This window comes from Mustela erminea, chromosome 17, assembly GCF_009829155.1.
Source record: "Mustela erminea isolate mMusErm1 chromosome 17, mMusErm1.Pri, whole genome shotgun sequence".
Classification (NCBI taxonomy): domain Eukaryota; kingdom Metazoa; phylum Chordata; class Mammalia; order Carnivora; family Mustelidae; genus Mustela; species Mustela erminea.
Genome location: NC_045630.1, coordinates 64,582,324 through 64,599,957, shown reverse-complemented (window position 1 = coordinate 64,599,957; position 17,634 = coordinate 64,582,324). Strand labels below are relative to the sequence as shown.

At 54.2% G+C, this 17,634-nt stretch overlaps 1 protein-coding gene across 3 annotated transcripts in view; it reads right to left on the bottom strand.

The window, feature by feature from the left end:
• The window catches only part of OLFML2B (olfactomedin like 2B), a 34,376-nt gene that overhangs the window by 12,580 nt on the left and 4,162 nt on the right, over window positions 1-17,634 (bottom strand). For 2 of the 3 annotated variants that reach the window (XM_032319128.1, XM_032319129.1), the window contains exons 3-5: window positions 16,722-16,829; window positions 5,371-5,547; window positions 168-399 (exon numbers count right to left, since the gene is read on the bottom strand). In XM_032319128.1, the coding sequence (XP_032175019.1) occupies window positions 168-399; window positions 5,371-5,547; window positions 16,722-16,829 (517 nt within the window). The remainder of the gene's footprint in view (window positions 1-167; window positions 400-5,370; window positions 5,548-16,721; window positions 16,830-17,634) is intronic. The other variant, XM_032319130.1, reaches the window with a different exon arrangement.

Here is a 17,634-nt window from a genome sequence, read left to right as displayed (position 1 = left end):
ATTGTGAGGAAACAGCAGGAACTCCGGTCTTTCGTCTCGGCAGGCAATTCCCCCATGACCCTGCTGGCTCTGCGAGGCCACAGCAGTCATTAGACTGCGGGAGGGTCCACATGGTGACTCCCTCCCCTCCGCCCTGCCTCCGCAGCCGCCTGCTGACCCCAACTCACGCTGCTCTTCGATGTCATTCTCCTCCTCGGGGACCTTGGCCTTGTAGTAGGTGATGCCCCGGATGACGGTGGGCTTGGAGGCTGGCCGGCCCCGCAGGTGCACCTGCCTCTGCAGGGGCCGCTGGGGCCTCGCCACCTGGGGCGGGGCCAGGGGCCGTGTCTGCAGGAGCTCGACGGAGTTGATGTGCTGGGACACGGTCTCTTCCTGCAGAAACCGCTCCTCATACTGCTCCTCGGAGGGGACACAAGGGAAGGCCGGGTCACTGGTCAGATAGGCAGGGGTCGGGAGGAGGCAAAGCTGCGGGCAAGGCACTGTCTTCCGGGGTAGGAACTCTTTACCATTCGCATTTACACGTTAGGAACCTGAGGCACAGAGAGGTTGCTCCAGGTCCCAGAGCTGGGCAGTGGTGGAGGCAGGATTTGAACCCTGGTACCCTGACTCCAGCGTGTGTCTCTGACCTCCACGCTGTACTTCCCAGAGCGTGCAGTTCTCCTCTCAGCCTGGGCTAGGGCTGCTGTGTGACTTAGATCTGGAATCAGGTGTTTCCAGGGAGATCCCTGTGTGGACGGACAATGGTGCCCGGGCCGGGACATGAGGCCTGAGGCCCAAGATGCCCACCTCTGGGGGAAGCTCTTACTTCCACCATCACAAGGAATGACCCCAACCCACCCTGATGCATCCAGAAGAAAGTCCAAGGTCCCTGGCCTGGCATTTACACCCCTCTTAAAAATGCACCTTGACCCAGCTCAGCATTCTTCTCTCTAGTTCTGCCCCCCGCCGAGCCCCGACCCCCGGTCCTTCAGGCATTTGGCTGACCTCTCGGCCTTGGCTCTCCTGAGCTCCGGGCTCTTGGCTTTGACTGCTCTTTCTGTCTGGAAGCCCATTTCCTTCTCCCATCCAGAGCCACTTACCAAAACCTACCCATTTCTCAAGGCCTGGCTAGCATCTCAGGTCCTTAAGAAAATACTCCCAGACCTTCTCGTTCGTAATTAATCTTTCTTTCTCAGTCCTCACTTCACACGTCGTGGCAGAGACTTCTGACTGACTGAATGCAAATCCCGTCTCCTGTTCCTTTCCAGTGGGAAACTGGCTCTGCGGGAGCGGCCCAAAGTTCTGGCCAGTGGGGTAGAGGACAAGTTGGTGGAAAGAGCTGCTGGGAAAGTTCCTTAAAAGGGGGCTGTCAGGGGCGCCTGGGGGGGCTCAGTGAGTTAAAGCCTCTGCCTTCAGCTCAGGTCATGGTCTCAGGGTCCTGGGATCAAGCCCCGCATTGGGCTCTCTGCTCAGCAGGGAGCCTGTTTCCTCCTCTCTCTCTGCCTGCCTCTCTGCCTACCTGTGATCTCTGTCAAATGAATAAATAAAATCTTTAAAAAAAAAGGGGGGGGTGCTGTCAGCTGGAAGGCATCTTTCGCACTCTTCCTGGTCAGTGTGGCCTGCAATGTGCACGGGGCAGCTTCCACTGGGCACCCATCCTGTGACCACGAAGGGATTCTGAGGACGGGCCTCGCTAACGGCTTCGTGCAGCTAAGCACAGTGGCCAGGTCGGCCTGCCTCCGAGGCTCCTTCTTCGTGAAAGAACAGAAGCTTCTCCTCAAAGCTGAACACAACTTCTAACGGACCAAGTCCACACCTCCTGTCACAGCCCCTCTCCCCACCTGCCTTCCACGGCATTGTGGAAGGATTTTGCCTCTGCAGACTCGAAGGAGCTGGAAGAACAGCCACCTCTTGTGCATCTCTGAGTCCCCCGAGTGGGTGCTCCTTAGGACCTATTACACTGACACCTTCTTTTTTTTTTTTTTTAAGTAATCTCTATGCCCAACATGGGGCTCGAACTCACAGCCCTGAAATCAAAGAGTTGCATGTTCTGATTGAGGCACCCTGGTGACAGTGAGTTTTTCACCCATTACAAATCCCAGAGAACAGGCTACATTTATGACGGGCACTGGGATTTTGTCAAATGATGCTTTACAGTAGGCTACAGGCTTTCCTGTGACAAAAGAGTTGACCCAGGTGACAGAGCTGACGTGGCAGCTCCTCACGCCCCAGCACACTGTGGAGAAGACTCCTGCAAGCCAGGAGCACCCTTCTGCCAGCCCCCATGGCGGGGGTCTGAGAGGGGTCCTGGGGAGCCCCCACACCTGCCACTAGCCTGTCCTCAATTCCCATTTCTTGCTACCGCAGTGCTCTGGACGAGAGATGCAGGGATGCGGGGCCCGTGGTGATGGGTTTCAGGGAGCACCCACCTTGACCTTCATGGTGTTTTGGCCCTTACAACAATGGGGCAGGGCAGACAGCACTATCCACACTTTGCAAGCCAGGAAAAGGAGGCTCGGCGTCATCTAGTGAGTTGGTTGCTGGTTAGTCGCTGAAGGGCAGAGGGGGCACCTACCAGGCAGGGGCGGGGCTGCTGTGTTCAGAGCCATCCCCCTTCCTGCCATGAAGCCACGCTGCCCACACCCGTGACCATGGGACTAACTTGTCTGCTATCCAAAAACTCGTCTACATCCTCAAGTGCACAGGGCCCTGGTCTGGCCGGTGCCCAGCAGACGTGGGGATCCCTCCTTTCCCACTGGGGAAGGAGGCTGGGAGGCATATAAAGGCCCCATGTTTGACTCAGACGCTGTGGGCTGGCTAATTGCTGGACCCTGGTCTCCTGTGCATTGCGAAAGCGGGTTGCCATTTCTTCATGGTAAACCCCAGGAACTGTCTTTAATTCCAGGCTCTCCGGGACAGGCGGGAACTGCAGTTCCTTCTCCCAGCCAAGGAGATGGAGCAAGACCATGGCAGCCTCTGCCAGAGAACATATAATTTCCTTGGATTCACTGGCGACAGGCTGAGCTGGGCGGCAGCTGCCCCCACCACGCTTTGCTTTCCTCTCTCTGCTAATCCGGGAGCCTGTTGTATGACTTCACCTCCTGGCGTCCCTATGTCCCAGCTCCCACCCTGCCCTCTCCACTGCCAACCCAGCCCCCGGAGCCCCTTGCCAACCCTCCAGGCAAGACCTTCTTGGAGAGAGGCCTCTGACATATTGCCACTCACCACTCCGAGAAGCCCCAGTATCAACGGAGAACCCTGAAAATAACCACCAAACCTCGCCTCCATGTGCCTCCTTTCTAGCACGGGGTGCACTAAAGACACGAAAAGATAAAGAAGGAGAAGGGATCCTAGTCTTGGGACTTCTTGGATCCTAGTCTTGGGACTTCTTCCCAAGTGCTTCCCACTTTCCCACCCCTCCCTGGCCCTGGCTCTAACCACCGCCCCCCCAACCCGTTTGGGTGGATTGTGCTAACTTCAGCAGAGTGATGAATGGGAATTTCAGGAGGGGAAAGGGCTTTGCTGAGCAAAGAGAAAAAGAGTTTGGTGTGTTTGATTTGGGTTACTGTTTGCCCTCAGGAAATATGAGCTGGGTTGCTGAACATACCACGTAATGTATCATCAAGACAACAGCCGAATTCTCCAGCTCAGCCGAGCGGGAAGCTGGAAGCCAGAAAGGACGGGGAATGCCGGACACCACGGGGCACGGGGCCAGCGGAACATGCCAGATGGGCTGAGACAGGAGCCGCTGGGCCCGGGTGGGGGGAGGGGGTACCGCCAAGGTCCCTTCCAGCCCAAATGTCCTTGGCTTTTTGGTTTATAAGCTCAGATCTGTTCAAGGATGACCCACCAAGCAGACTAAACACATGCTCAGTAGCTAGCCTTTCGGGGGACAACTAAAGACGAGAATAAAAATAATCGTTGAAGAAATATAATATGTCCAAAAAAGCATCAAAGTAGTCATCATGGGTAAAGCCAGAAAATTATTGGCCTTCCTTATCCTTATTTTCTGGTTTGGAACTGGTTTTATTTTGAGTTACACGCTGGGCAGGGTGCGAGTCCCGTACCGTCTTTGGGGCTTCTTGCCTCCAAAGTCCGAATCCGCCTGCCGTCCTTCCTTGGGAACACATGTGCCCGGGGTGCCCTCCTAGCCCACGGCTGCTGCCCGCCTGGCACCACGGTGATGAGTTCCCAAGAGTTCCAAGCCGAGGCTGACTTCCTCTCCCGTCCCAGTTCCTACTGACCCCGGCAGAGTCCGGGGTAGCAACGCTTAGCCCTTCTCCATGCCCTGGCACATGGCGCAGCTCAGCGACTCTGGCAGTCCCGGGCCCTGCACCCCTCCACCCCGCCTGCCGCCCCAGGAGGATCCATCTGGAATCCAGGCTCTGCCGTCCACCACCCACCCTTGGCCCAGTTAACGCCAGCAAGGCCTCTCTTAACTGCTGTTGTCCCCTGTTGCCAAGGACCCTCTTCTGACACTTGACCCAGACCGGCTCACACACTGCGTCCTGCCACCAAAACTGTTTCTTCCTCTTCCGCTCTTAGGGCTTAGCTCCCAAATAGATACTGTTTCTTGGGCACCAGCTTGGGACACAACCACCACATTAAATGGCAACACTCAGAGCCACAGAAATGCACGTGAGCGTCACTTCCTAACTGGGGTCAAAAGGAACCAGCGCCAAGCGGGGGCATTTTTGATAAGCAGGTCCTGTGGCATCGCTCCAGACCCCGTCACACAACGTTCCCCTTTACGCACGGCCAGCGGGGGGCTCGTGCCGGGACGCCACTGGGTGGGAGGAGACAGAGGTTTGAGAAGCCCTGCCACCGCCTCCGTGGCCGAGTGAGGCGCCCCACGAGCGTCCCGGGATGTGTCCCCTCCTCTGGAAAGTGAGGATCCCGATTTCCGCCCAGCCTGCCGCAACAGGGGAAAGCCACCCGGGATGGCGATGGACGGCCGGAGTGCACCACAGGCCCTGTGTGAACAGGGAGGCCCCACAACTTCCTGTTTCTAACTGGGGAGCTTTTGAGAGCCGAAGAAGGTTCTGTCAGTAATGATGCCAGGGCGGCAGGAGTGAACCACGACGGGCCCAGACAACCCAGGAGCACGCCCGCTCCTCCTCACTCCTCACTCAGGTGGCGGGGTAGGGCCAGGGCTTCACCGCTTCCTCTCGGAGCTCCTGTGGGCTTCACCATTAGGTACCACAGACCTGTCCCCTACCCCATCACACCTACAGAAGGGCCGTCTAGAAGAAATGTGACCATGGCTGTGAAGGGATCCAAACGCACAGAGCCTGGCACAGGTACAAGCCTGGCCGTGTGCTTCCTGGGGCTGTGCACCCCCCAAACCTCCCACCCCCCCCACCCCCAGCTGCCTCGGGGCCAGGGCCACACCTCTGGGTGGGCGTACGCTGCAGCCGCGTCCCTCTGCAGAGCCGAGCGCACGTCAGGCATGCCGTCTAGGACGCCGCCGGAGCAGTTCTCTTTCCCTAGTTTGCTCATCTCTGTCCGAATTTCTTCCACGTCTTCTTTGATTTGTTCATTTTCCTTGGTGAGGTTTTTAGAAACTTCCTGAGAAAGGAAAAAAATGTCACGAAGATCCATGGAAGAGCTGCACAGGAGGCAGCCAGCCCCTCTCTTGGCTCAGAGGTGGGTGCATGGAGACGGGTGGAGAAAGCGGCCAGGGAGCGACCCAAATCCTGGAGAGCATCTAACCCCCTGCACTGTGGGCCAGGCCCCGGGCAGTCCTGTGGGCGCAGCATGTCTCTGGCATGTCCCGCAGCAGGAGATACCCTCCCCCCAAGCCCCCATGGCTTTCCTAACCCTGATGTTGTCGTGTTTTGGGGTCACCAGGACACCTAGCTTCTTTTTCGTCACTGGTACATGGCGCATGCCCCCTTAACCCATGAATACGAACACGACAAAAAATTCCACTCACTTGGACCCAAAGCATGTGAACCAGGAGCTCGATTAATGAAAGAAGAGTCTTTAAAAAAGCAATTTGAGAAGAAGTGGCCAAAGATACCTATTTAATCTGCTTTTCTAGTGAACACAAACTATTCCCTGGCACTTTTTAAAGGCATTGGTTACATAGAAAACCCACGGGCAGGTTTCAAACTTTCCTATTGACCCATAAAAAGTTTCCCTAAATGACCCCCACTTGGCAAATGACCTGTGTTCCAGGTCTGGTTCATACTGGAAGGGACCAAAGGTGTACTTCAGCCAACCCATACTAGTGAGCATCTCCCGTGTGTCTAAGGTAGACTGTGGTACCAAAAAAAGGCTCAAATACTGCTGGGGCTTTGTCCTGGGGTGCTGGGGAGATGCCGACTGTAACTGGGAAAAAGGCCCACATGGCGGGAGGAAGATGACCCAGCACACTGGACTCTGCAAGTGGCAAGGGTGAACTGACGGAGTTCAGAGGAGGGAGGGGACAGGGGAGAGACAGTGTCCTAGAGGAGGGGACGCTGCACGGGATCTGAACCAGGGACAGTTACCGGCAGGCTCAGAGGAGCCCTTTCTCCTCAGGTTATTTTGAGAGATGTTTACTGGCCTGAGATCCAACATCGTCCAACTCTGGCCGGTATTCTAAAGTTTCCATAAGCGTTAGAGTTTTTGTTTTATTTTTTATTTATTTTTTACAAAAGATTATTTATTTGAGAGAGAAAGGACATGGAGGTGGTGTGGAAGGAGAGAGAGAAGCAGGCTTCCCACTGAGCAGGGAGCCTGATGCAGGGCTGGATCTCAGGACCCTGAGATCACGACTAGAGCCAAGGACAGACGCTTAATGAACTGAGCCACCCAGGCGCCCTGCATCTGAGTTTTCAGATGGGATGTTCTCTTTAAGCCTTGTTTATGGGGGTAGAGGAAGCAAACACGTAAAACAGAGGATGCATTTGCTTTCCGTCTTTAGCAGACAGATATGAGGAGTGTAAAGGGTCAGACCCCTGCCACCTGGCAAGATATTTCAAAGTCACAGAGGAAAGGCACAGTAGCTCAGAGAGCGAATCTAAGTACCCAGGCAGATAGTAACCCCCAGACACTGTGGCTCTGGTGGCTCCTACAGGGGCTGCCCCAAAGAATGCATCAGGTACTTGTTAAAACTAACCAGACTCCGGGACCCCTAGCCATGCCGTTTTTCTGGCATTTCATTTCATGGCAGATTTTGAGCCCTGGAAGGGCTTGCTGTGCTTCTGTGGGGCTCAAGCCAAGCTCGCCTCTCTAAATTGCACAGAGTTCACTGGAAGAGATAAAGCCCCTGAGAAAGAAGGCTTCTTTCAGGAACAGCTGGATCGAGCAGTCTTAGCGGATGAACAGTCACTCTTGACAGGTGTTACCAGGGGCAGTCGAGGGCAATGGTTAAGAGTACAGATTCTGGAGGAAACCGTCTGGCTCACATGTTGGTGTTATTGCTACTTCTTTGATCTTGGGCTAATCAGACTCGCTGTGCTTGTTTCCCTAGGGGTAAAATGGGGCAATACTAGCACTTTCCCGATGAATTCCTATGAGTAAATAAGTTAAAATATGAGGAAGCGCCTGAGACACACAAAGTGGTTATTATATTTCATAGGATATTACAGTTGAGGTTTCTAGGCCCCTGGAGGATCCCAGAACTCAAATATGTCTCAGATGGGGACACCGAGGCCCAGAGGAATGATGGGATTTGCCCAGGATGATAAAAATAAAAGTGGCAGAGCTGAGCCCAGCACCTAGCCTCCTGGTCCTTGTCTCTGAAATTCACTCACGGGACCACTAAGACCCCTAAGGGAGAGTCCTGGTGCTCAGCCAGCTCTGGAACCGTGGGGAGCCCATCAGAGGGGCCCTTGAATACTGCAGTGTGGCCTCGGGGTCTCTGAGAGACTGTGCATGTGCATGTGCAGAGACATGGGGTGCAGTGGACCCGCAAAGTGGGACGGACCAGCAGCGGGGAGCACCTTCAGGAGCTGTTAGGAAGACAGTCTGGGGCCCCGCCCAGACCTGCTGAATCGAAGTGTGCATTTTAACCAGACCCCCAGGCAATCTGCAGACAAGTTTGAGAAGTGCTGCTTTAAAAGTAGGAAGCTTGGGGTACACCTCTGGAAAAGAGGGGCCCAAATGTTCAAAAGAGGCAGTTTTATAGGACCCAGATTTTTCTGGGGCCAACAGGAAAGGTGCCAGGTGCCTCCGTGGGATTCACACATTTCTTTTTTTGTTTTTAAAGATTTGATTTTTAAGTCACGTCTACACCCAATATGGGGCTCTAACTCATGACCCCGAGATCAAGAGCGCTCACTCCACCGAGGGAGCCAGCCAGGCGCCCAGGATTCACGCATTTCTGTGCATCCCTGAGCACCTGCTGTGTCAGGTCCGGGCCCCTCCCCCCTGTTACCTCTCAACGTCCTGAGACATACGACACAGCCCAGCAGGCTCAGGGGTTCTGGGTGTTACTTCCACATTAATACATTCACGCGCTCCATGCTGGGCCTCAGGGGTCAAGTGTAAGCCACACCCAGCAGGACCCCGCTCTGATGAAGACCACCCTCCTTAAAGGGATGAAAGCAATGACCAGGAAAGCGCCAACCAATGAAAAGTCAAAGTCACGGCGGGTGACACTTGTATCTCCCGAGACGTCAGGAAGGTCAATGACCCAGTCTCTAGAATGGGGGCTGCGGTGCGGCCCTAGGACTCCCTGCTGGGTGGACCCAATGCCCGGCCCCGCAGAGCCTTGCTACAAACAAGATCCCACCGGATTCCTGAACACCTTGCAAGAGTCTGCACCAGCGTCTGCACTCTCTGTGAGGCAAAGGGGCAGCCCCATGGACTTGGCTCCCGTTCTCCAGATCTTGGGGTTTCTAGGTCCCTGGAGGGGACTTCTTCTCCCTGATTTATAAATCCCCGATACCCTTTCCCATTTGAGCAAGGAGCCGTTATCTGGAGTTTCCACAGAGGAGGGTCTGGTACAGTCTGGTCTTGAGAACCCACAGAAGCTATACGGTTCCTTCCCCCCGCCCAGGAACAGAAAAGTCAGCCAGTCGCCGAGTAAACAGCCAACAGGCAGGGGCATTACCCCATTGGCCTGCCAGGCTGGGCCAGCGGGCGTCCCCCAGGGCAGCGACCACCCCCTCAGCCACCCCCGACTCAGCTGCCTCCACCCGGGGGGGGGGGGGCGCTGGCCTTTCAGGCCCCCCACCCCATCATCCCCTGAGATTCTTGCTTCCCCACACCAAGGTTTTTCTTGTGCCACTTCTCAGGAAGCACACGGGACACCGCCCACACAGGGTACTCTTGACTCTGCTCTGGCTGAACAGCGAAGCCCATGACCTCAGGCCTCAGGCTCTTCCCCTCCGGACAGCTGCAGCCGTGATGGTGATAGTGTGTGCAGCTTGGCCCAGGGAGGTGCCAGCAATGCAGTGGAGGACACAGGCATGGGGGCCTATCTAGCCCCCGCCAAGGATGCTGGTGTGAGGAAGAGGAGGGCAGGGAGGAGAAAGGAAGGGCCTGTAGACGGGGCTGGCTCAGAGGCTGGACACAGCCAGCCACAGCATATAAAGATCTGAGCAGAGGCAAGGACCTGAGCAGGGTTCACAGAGCATGCGCCATGGACTGGAGGCACTTGGCGTTGGCCCGGGGCCCAGGAGATGCCGAGAGCAAGCCCAGACTGCCAGAAGGGGACACGTGTCTCACATTGATACAGCCAGAGGCATGCACACCAGAGGGGAGGAAGTATGCAAACCTGGCGGGGTTCCTGGGCACAGGGGACTGGAAGTTGGTGGAGCTGGGGGCAGAGCCGGCATGCGGGTGTCAGGCCATGGGAGGTGTGCAGCCCAGTGGAATGGATGTAGGGAAGCTGTTTCACAGGTACAGACTGTGTCCTGACCTTGTCTGGCTGTTGGACAGGGACAGGGGTGCCTGGGTGAGACGGTGACAGCGTAAGCAGAAAGCGCTGGGGGTGACGGGAGCGAGCACGGTGCAGAGCTCTGGAAGGCTTCTGTGCTCTTGTTCCCCCTGCCCCGCCCCGAACCAGGGACAGGCGTGCAGGGATGAAGGGGCTGGCTCTGGGCATCAGTGCACCCCACCAGCAAGGCAAGGGAAGGGACCCCTCCAGGTCCCAGCTGGAGAAAGAAGGAATAAGGAATCCCACTCGCCAGGCTTGGCCTGGAGAAGGGACGAGGCACTGGGCATGCGCTGCCAGGCACAAAGGCCGACGATGCCCCCAGGTGAAGCTGGAGCAGGGCTGGCCCTCGCCATCCGGAGCAGATATGTTGGCGGAAAAGGGGAAGTGAGCTAAGGTTTGGCAGCTCGGGCAAGAGGGAAGGCGAGAACCCTAGTCCCCCGGAGAGGCTGCTGGGTTGTAAAAAGACGCACTTGGCCCCTGCAGGAGGAGACAAAGCCAGACTGTGGCTGGGTCAAGTCCTGCAGCAGGCACGTGCCTCCACATCCGAGGAGGCCACCTGACCCCTATCACTCGCTGGCTGAATGTGCCCAGGGCCCGATCCAGATGGCAAGCCAGAGGGCGCAGGGAACGGCCTTCCTTGAGGGGGTGAAGTGAGCGTGTGGGCGACCGGATTCTGGGGGCTCTGAGCTTCCAGCAGCTCGCCTGCCCTTCCCCCTCTGAGCCTTCCAGGACACAGGTAGGACCCGGTGGCCTGGGACAGCCACCCCAGCCAACAGCTGTCTCCAGCCCCCAGTGAGAGTGCTGGAGGGTGAGAGCAGCTAGAAACAGCCGGTGTCCCAGCTGAGCGGACAGGCAGGACCTGGCACAATCCCGGACCACAGCTGACGGAGCTGGACAGGCTGGCCCAGGGGCAGGGGCCACCAGCTGCCCCTTCAATCACTCCCCCAACCAAACAGCTGCTGAGTGTCTAGTCTACCTTGGGTGGGGGGCCAGCACACTGAAATAGAGATGATTCAGGCTCAGGTCGCCCTCAAGCAGTCCAGAGCCTGGAAGGACAGTCAGACAAGTTGAGACCAAGAAGTCCCAGGCCTCTGATGCTGAATTTCTGGATAGGGGTAACCTCACCCGTCTATATAGCACAATGTCCCCTTCAAGTCCTGGCAGCTAGAAGCTGTTCCTAGGGCAGCAGATGGAGGGCTGCCTCTCACACCTTCAGTCTGCTTAGCTGAAAAGAAAACCTTTCATTCCACAGTGACAAATTAGATTTGAAATATATACAACCCCAGGAGAACTCACATTCAGATGTAGCTGAATTAAATAACATTAAAGCTGAAATGTAGCTTAGAAATACTCTCTTGAAGCCTTTCCCTTTCCAAGGTGACAACACTGGGGTCGGACAGGGTGGGTGAGACTCCTCTCCAAGGCTGCACTGGAGTGGGAGAGGCATGAAATGCCTCACCGCAAATGCAGATTTGCTTGGGAAGGAGAGTGAACACTCGGGGTGTCTCGATGGGCACAGAGGGCGGGCAGAGAGGGGAGGCCTGGAAAGAGACCTAACTCACGGCCAGGCCTGCACAGACGCACATGACATTTTCCTATTAGTTGGTGAAAAGATATATCCCCCCAGAGTCAGGAATGCTCTTTGATCTTGCCTTTCAGACCAGAAATCCAAAGGCTACCACATCGTCAGGGCTGAAGGAGAAGCCTTAGCAATGTCTGTGCTAGCACATCCTGGGGAGCAGGCCAGTTCTGAGCCTGGTAAACACATCACAGATGTGAGATCTTACTTGGACACAATGCCATTAGGAGAAAAGCCTTCGGATGACACACAAGGTTCCACGGTGACCATGCCCTGTGCTCATGGACACGTTTCGCAAAGCCCGGCAGAGAAGGGCAAGAGAAAGAGAAGAGTCGCACCCGGCAGCCGGGGCCGGGCTTCGGCAACAGAAATCGCACTTTGGGGAGCTGCAGGCACTTTGTAGACGCACGCACACGTCTACAAAGGCACGTGTGTACACGGTCATACCCATTTCTAAGTACTTACGAACATGGACAGGTGCACCCCACAGCTGAGTGGGGGTGGGGCACTTCTTCCCAAAGATTTGCCCTCTTTAGGGAATGACTTAATCCTACTAAGACTGTGATGCTATAAGAGATTATTTTAGCGATCTGTCCCTCCGTCCTTTGTTCCACTTTGCTAATAAACCTCCTGGAAGCAGCAGTTGGATTCTGGGTTGTAGCCCGCGCCTGCATCCCCATGCCGAGGCTCGGGCAGCCCACACAGCTCTGGGTCTCTGGGTGTCCTCAGAGCTCGGGGTAAATTCTTCTTAGCTGAATCAGTGCCATGACCAGGGTTTGCCCTCGCCTTTGGAAGCTGCAGATTTTCCTTCCACATTTCTGATTCTCATCTCTGCTGCCTCCTGTTCTGTGTACTCACCCCCAATTTCAATGCACCCTCATACCTCTCTTATCTCCTTCCCAGCCTCTCTCAACGGCCAGCCTTAGTCTACCACATTAGAGGTTCTTGGCTTGGGGGTGCCCAGGGGGCTCAGTCGGTGAAGCGTCTGCCTTTGGCTCAGGTCATGATCCCGGGGTCCTGGCATCAAGCCCCACATTGGGCTCCCTGCTCAGCGGGGAGTCTGCTTTTTCCTCTCCCTCTGCCCCTTCCCTGGCTTATGTGCTCTCTCTGTCAAATAAATAAATCTTAAAAAAAAAAAAAAAAAGTTTTTGACCTGCTGACCACTTCGGATGTTACTTCTACTGGGGCCAGTTCTAGAGGAATGCCCATGGGGCTTCAGGCCTCCACCAGGCGAACAGAAGAGATGTTTTGGGGGTTAGGTTTCTGGAATACAGTCACATGGCTCGACTCTCTTACACTCTCCAAGCTGACAAAAACTGGAAAGTCTGACAGTACCAGCTGTTGGTGAGGATGTGTGTGGCACTTCCATACCCTGCTGGAGGGAACGTAAATTTGTACTAGCACTTGGGAAAACAGTTCTGCAATCGCCCCTACAACTGAAGGTTAGCCTAACTCACATCCTGGTAGCTCCGTTCCCACTTACACAGCACTGAGAAGTGCCCGCAGGCCTGGGTCCAGGAGCACACATGGGGCTGTGTGTATACAGGGGAGCTCCCAGGGCTATTATGAATTAAAAACCTGAAAACACACCCCATATCCCTCCTCAGTAGGGCAGTTGGATAAATTACGCTATAGTCACACAAGAGAATACGGCACAGCAGTAAAAATAAATAAACCACAGGATACGAAACAACATAAGTAACTGTTAAAAACAAAATTGAAAAGGGGCACCCGGGTGGCTCAGTGGGGTAAACATCTGCCTTCGGCTCAGGTCATGATCTCAGGGTTCTGGGATCGAGCCCCATGTTGGGCTCCCTGCTTAGCGGGGAGCCTGCTTCTCCCTCTCTCTCCGCCCCCTCTGCTCTCGCACACTCATGCTCTCTCTCTAATAACTGAATCTTTAAAAATAAATAACTAAAAAAATAAAAACAAAATTGAGGGGCTCCTGGCGGGCTGAGTGAGTGCAGCACACAGCCCCTGATCTCAGAGCTGTGAGTTCAAGTCCCACGCTGGCCTCAGAGATTACTTAACAAAACAAAACAGAACAAACAAACCAAAAAAACAAAACTGAGTAAAAGAAACCCAACACACATACACGGGTACCCACACATTCACACACACAATTCTGTAGGACTCTATATACCTAGAGCTCAAAAACTGACAAAACTGTTATATTTAGGGATGCATCCTTAGGTAATGAGAATGTTTAAAAAAAAAAAAAAACAAGCAAAGAAGATGATTAACATAAAAGTCAGGATAGAGGTTCCTTTGGGGGAGGGGAGGCGTGTGGGGGGTGCGGAGCTTTCCTGAGCTGGGTGATAGTTACATGGGTATTTGTTTTGTAATAATTAAGTTGTACATTTGTTGCTTATGTTCTTTTTTTATGTGTGTAAATAACACACACATAAAAGGAAAGTAATTAAGGAAAATAATCCTTAAGTTAAAACAAAAGCTTAACCAAGATCTCCCCATTAACCAGAGCTCTTAGAGCTGATTTTACCAAAAGGCAAGACTCAAGCCATTTAGATTCTGTTTCTCTCTCCTTCCTTCCTCTTTCATTTGCAAATGGAATTTCCATTTCTACATACACATGGGGGTGGGGGGTGGGGTTCACACGTGTGCCCGCTTCTACTGCCAAGCACTGATCCTATTCTGGGCAAAATGCCCCTCCAATCTGACCCCTTTGTCTGGTCTGACCTCCAAAGCACCCCCCTTGGGATTCCAGAATATCCAAAGACCAGAAGCGGAATTTCACGTCCATTCCTCCTGCAGAGCGCGGCTGGAGGACTGTTTTTTCCATTTACCCAACACTGTGCCTTTCCAGTGACTGCAGACTGCAGACGAGTCCGCCAGCCTGAGCCAGGAGACAGAGGCTGAATGTCACTCGAGGAGACAGTGCTCTGTTCTGCGGGCCCGGAGCCTGGCCCCATCTGTGCCATCGGCCACACCACTGCGCCTGGTAGCCCTGGACAGTCTGTTTGGGGGAACCTCTTGTTCCACTTTAATCTTGTTCAACAGGACTTCACGGGCCGCAGCCACAGCTCGGCCTAAAAATGCCCTTGGAAGAGCTGTTGCTTGAAGCTCTGCTTAGGAAAAACTGATGCATCCCGGGGCAAAGAGCAAGGACTCAAAGCAGCTTACAGGGTTGATTAGAAAGAGCCTTGGCCCAGGAGCCAGAAGGCCTGAGCTGCTGCCTCCACTTCCCTAGAACCTACCACAGGCCTCACTCACATCCTACCCAGCTCGCGGCAGCAAAAGCGCTCAGTGTCTATGGGATGGTTCAAAGCCATAACTGCTGTGGGAGTATACAGGGCTGTTGATGTTAATATAAAGGGCCAGTTTTTGCTACTCGACATACCATGGTTTTGGAAAAAGAGATCGCTCTGATCGATACACCTCAGATTGGTTTTGGCAAAAACCCAGTTACTTTGTGCCTACACAGAGGACACCATCCTCCCAGGGCAGTGTCACTGCACCAGATTTGCCCACTACATGCAGGCCTACCCTCTGTCAGCAGGAAGGGCTCGCTGCCTGACTACGGAGTTGAGCAGAGCCCTAGGAGGCTGAGCACCTGACCGTGGCCTCCTGAGCACTGTGCTCTACCCAGGAGCCTTCTTTCCCGGTCTGTGCTCTTGAGACAGAATGAAAACCAAGTGGCTGCCAAGGTCCAGTGAAAGCAGCAGAGGTGGCTGTCAGCCCTTTCCCTATAAAATGTTAACCCCTTTTTAAAAGGGAGCATCTCACATTTGCATGGCTCTGGGGGCCAAGGGAAAAAGAACTTCCCAATTTCCAAGGTCAACTTGGATCCAGGCTTGATCCCTTCTGAACCCATCTGAAGGAACCAGAAAGTAGTTGTAAATGGGAGAATGAATCCGGGCCTGGATGAAGGCCTTTGGTAGCAGGACGGTGCTGACCTTTCCCAAATTCCTCACTCCACCCGTCGACGTTAAAGAGAGAGTAAAGATTAGGCCTAATTCTCTTGCAAAGGCCCCTCAGGAAGAGTGGGCTGACGTGGTCCTATTGGCCACCTCGAACTGTCTAGAAAGCTCGGGTTCCAGGGCCCTGACCTTTCTCGCCAGACCTGGGAACTCAAGTGACTGTGGACCCACCAACCCTCCCAGAGCTGACGGCCACGTTCAGAAAGCAGTCATCACAGCACTGCGGGAGTCGGGCCCAAGGACAGGTGGACGAGGAAGTGGTGTTCACTTCCCGGGAACATTTTCTGAAGCGTAAGGGGAGTGCTGACAGTCGCAGTCTAAAATTTAAACAGACCTAATTTTTTGAGTCACCGTTTCAAGTATCAGTTGAAGAACGGGGCGCCAGTAGACGACACACACCCGTAAGCTCCTGACCAATGAGGCTGCGTGGTCGTCATTCCCTTCCTGGTGACCAAATGACTTATCTCTGTTTTGAAGTAGGACAGCAACAAAACGGCATCAACATTATTATTGTGTGAATGACTTCTATTCACAGCAGACCCCCCGCACCGCCCGCTGAAAACCGTGGAGCCAGCCGTGCACGTCCCGGGAGCCCCGTCGGAACCACGTGATGTCTGTCTGGGAAAATTACACCACCGGTCCGTCCTTCCAGCGGGAGAGGAGCCGGAAAGCTTTCCAGTGGGGAATGTTATTTATTAGTAATCATTTTTACATCTTCTTTCTCTAAAGTGGATTTGAGATGGATCTATGCAAACACACACACACACACACACGCACACGCACACGCACGTAGGGAGACGGACGGCAGGACAGTTGAAATAATGAAACAAAACCGGAAGAAAGATGCTTACTGTACTCTGAGATTTCATTTAGCTCTGAGTTCCCTGGAAGTCAAGGTAAAAACAGAAATATGTTGGGTGTATGGCTCTTGTCTATGAAAAAAGATATTTACATTTATATGTCACGGATCCTCTCTGTCATCAACACTTTGGCATGATTTGGGGTGAGTTTTTTACTATTTTGTCTTTCCAAGAAGAAGATGGGTTAATTCTGGTCAGGATACCTGCTTTCTGAAAAACTACTGTGGGGAGTTTGATACAAACTTCTGGACCTGATCAGACAAAGATACAGCAGGGTGGTCTGGGTGGCTCAGTCGGCAGAGCTTCCAACACTTGATTTCGGCTCACATCATGATCTCAGGGTCTTGGGATCGAGCCCCGTGTTGGGTTCTGCCCTCAGCATGGAGTCTGCTCGAGGATTCTGTCTCTCCCCCTGCCCCTCCCCCTGCCCACGCTCTCTCTCTGAAATAAAGAAATAAAAGCTAAAAAGAAAAAAGGCATAGGCAAAACCTTACCTCCTCCAGCTTATCTACCCGCCCTACCAGTTTGGTAGTGACGGAATGCAGCTTCAGGAGATCCAGGCCATAGAAAGCTCCTTCCAGCATGTCTATGATGGTGGAAAGCTAGGAAACAGGAGTGGGGGGTTAGTCAAGGGCTGGGGTGCGACAGACCCGGGACGAGATGCTTCCTGTCGGACCTCCACGCTGGAGGCTCCACAGGGAGGTGGCCTTGGAAACTGGCGTTTGTGTGTGGGGGGCACAGGAGCAGGGGTGGGAGACAGTCTGACAACTAGAACACACGGACGAGACAAATGGAAGAATCCTGTAAGGACAAGTGAACAACAGAGAGCTGTTGGTCACCAAAACCTTCGCCAAACTGTCCAGACCTCCTATTCTCTCAGCTCAAAGGAGTCTCCCCAAGCTACCCAGCACAGCACCTGGCCCACAGCAAGCGAACCAAATACTCAACAACAGGGCTTAGGAACTTCTTCTGTGCTTCTGGAACACTTGCCTTCATCGTCTCCCGAAGGCCTAGAACCTACCAGCGCTTTTCCCTCAGCACTGAAAGCTAACCTGACCCTGGGGTAACGGAGGCCCAGAGACCCTTCTCTGAGGTGGCAAGAGCTGTCAGATGCACCAGACTTTCTGCCAGCGGCCTGGGAGGATGGTGGCTGAGGCTCTGGGGGCATCCAGGGCACGCCGAGTGCAGGCAAAGGGGCCGATGAGAGATGCCTAAGCTGAGCCAGCCAGCCAAGGACCAGTCCCCGAAGGGCCTGCCGGACACACTTGTCTCTCAGCCTTGCTACTGGGTGAAGAATTCCATGTACGAGACACTCGTGGTTCCCACCAGAGGAAGGCAGCTCGATCGTGGGGGAGAGCCACAGGATGGAATCTGTGAAGGTCTTCTGACTCCTAATAGACGATTGTT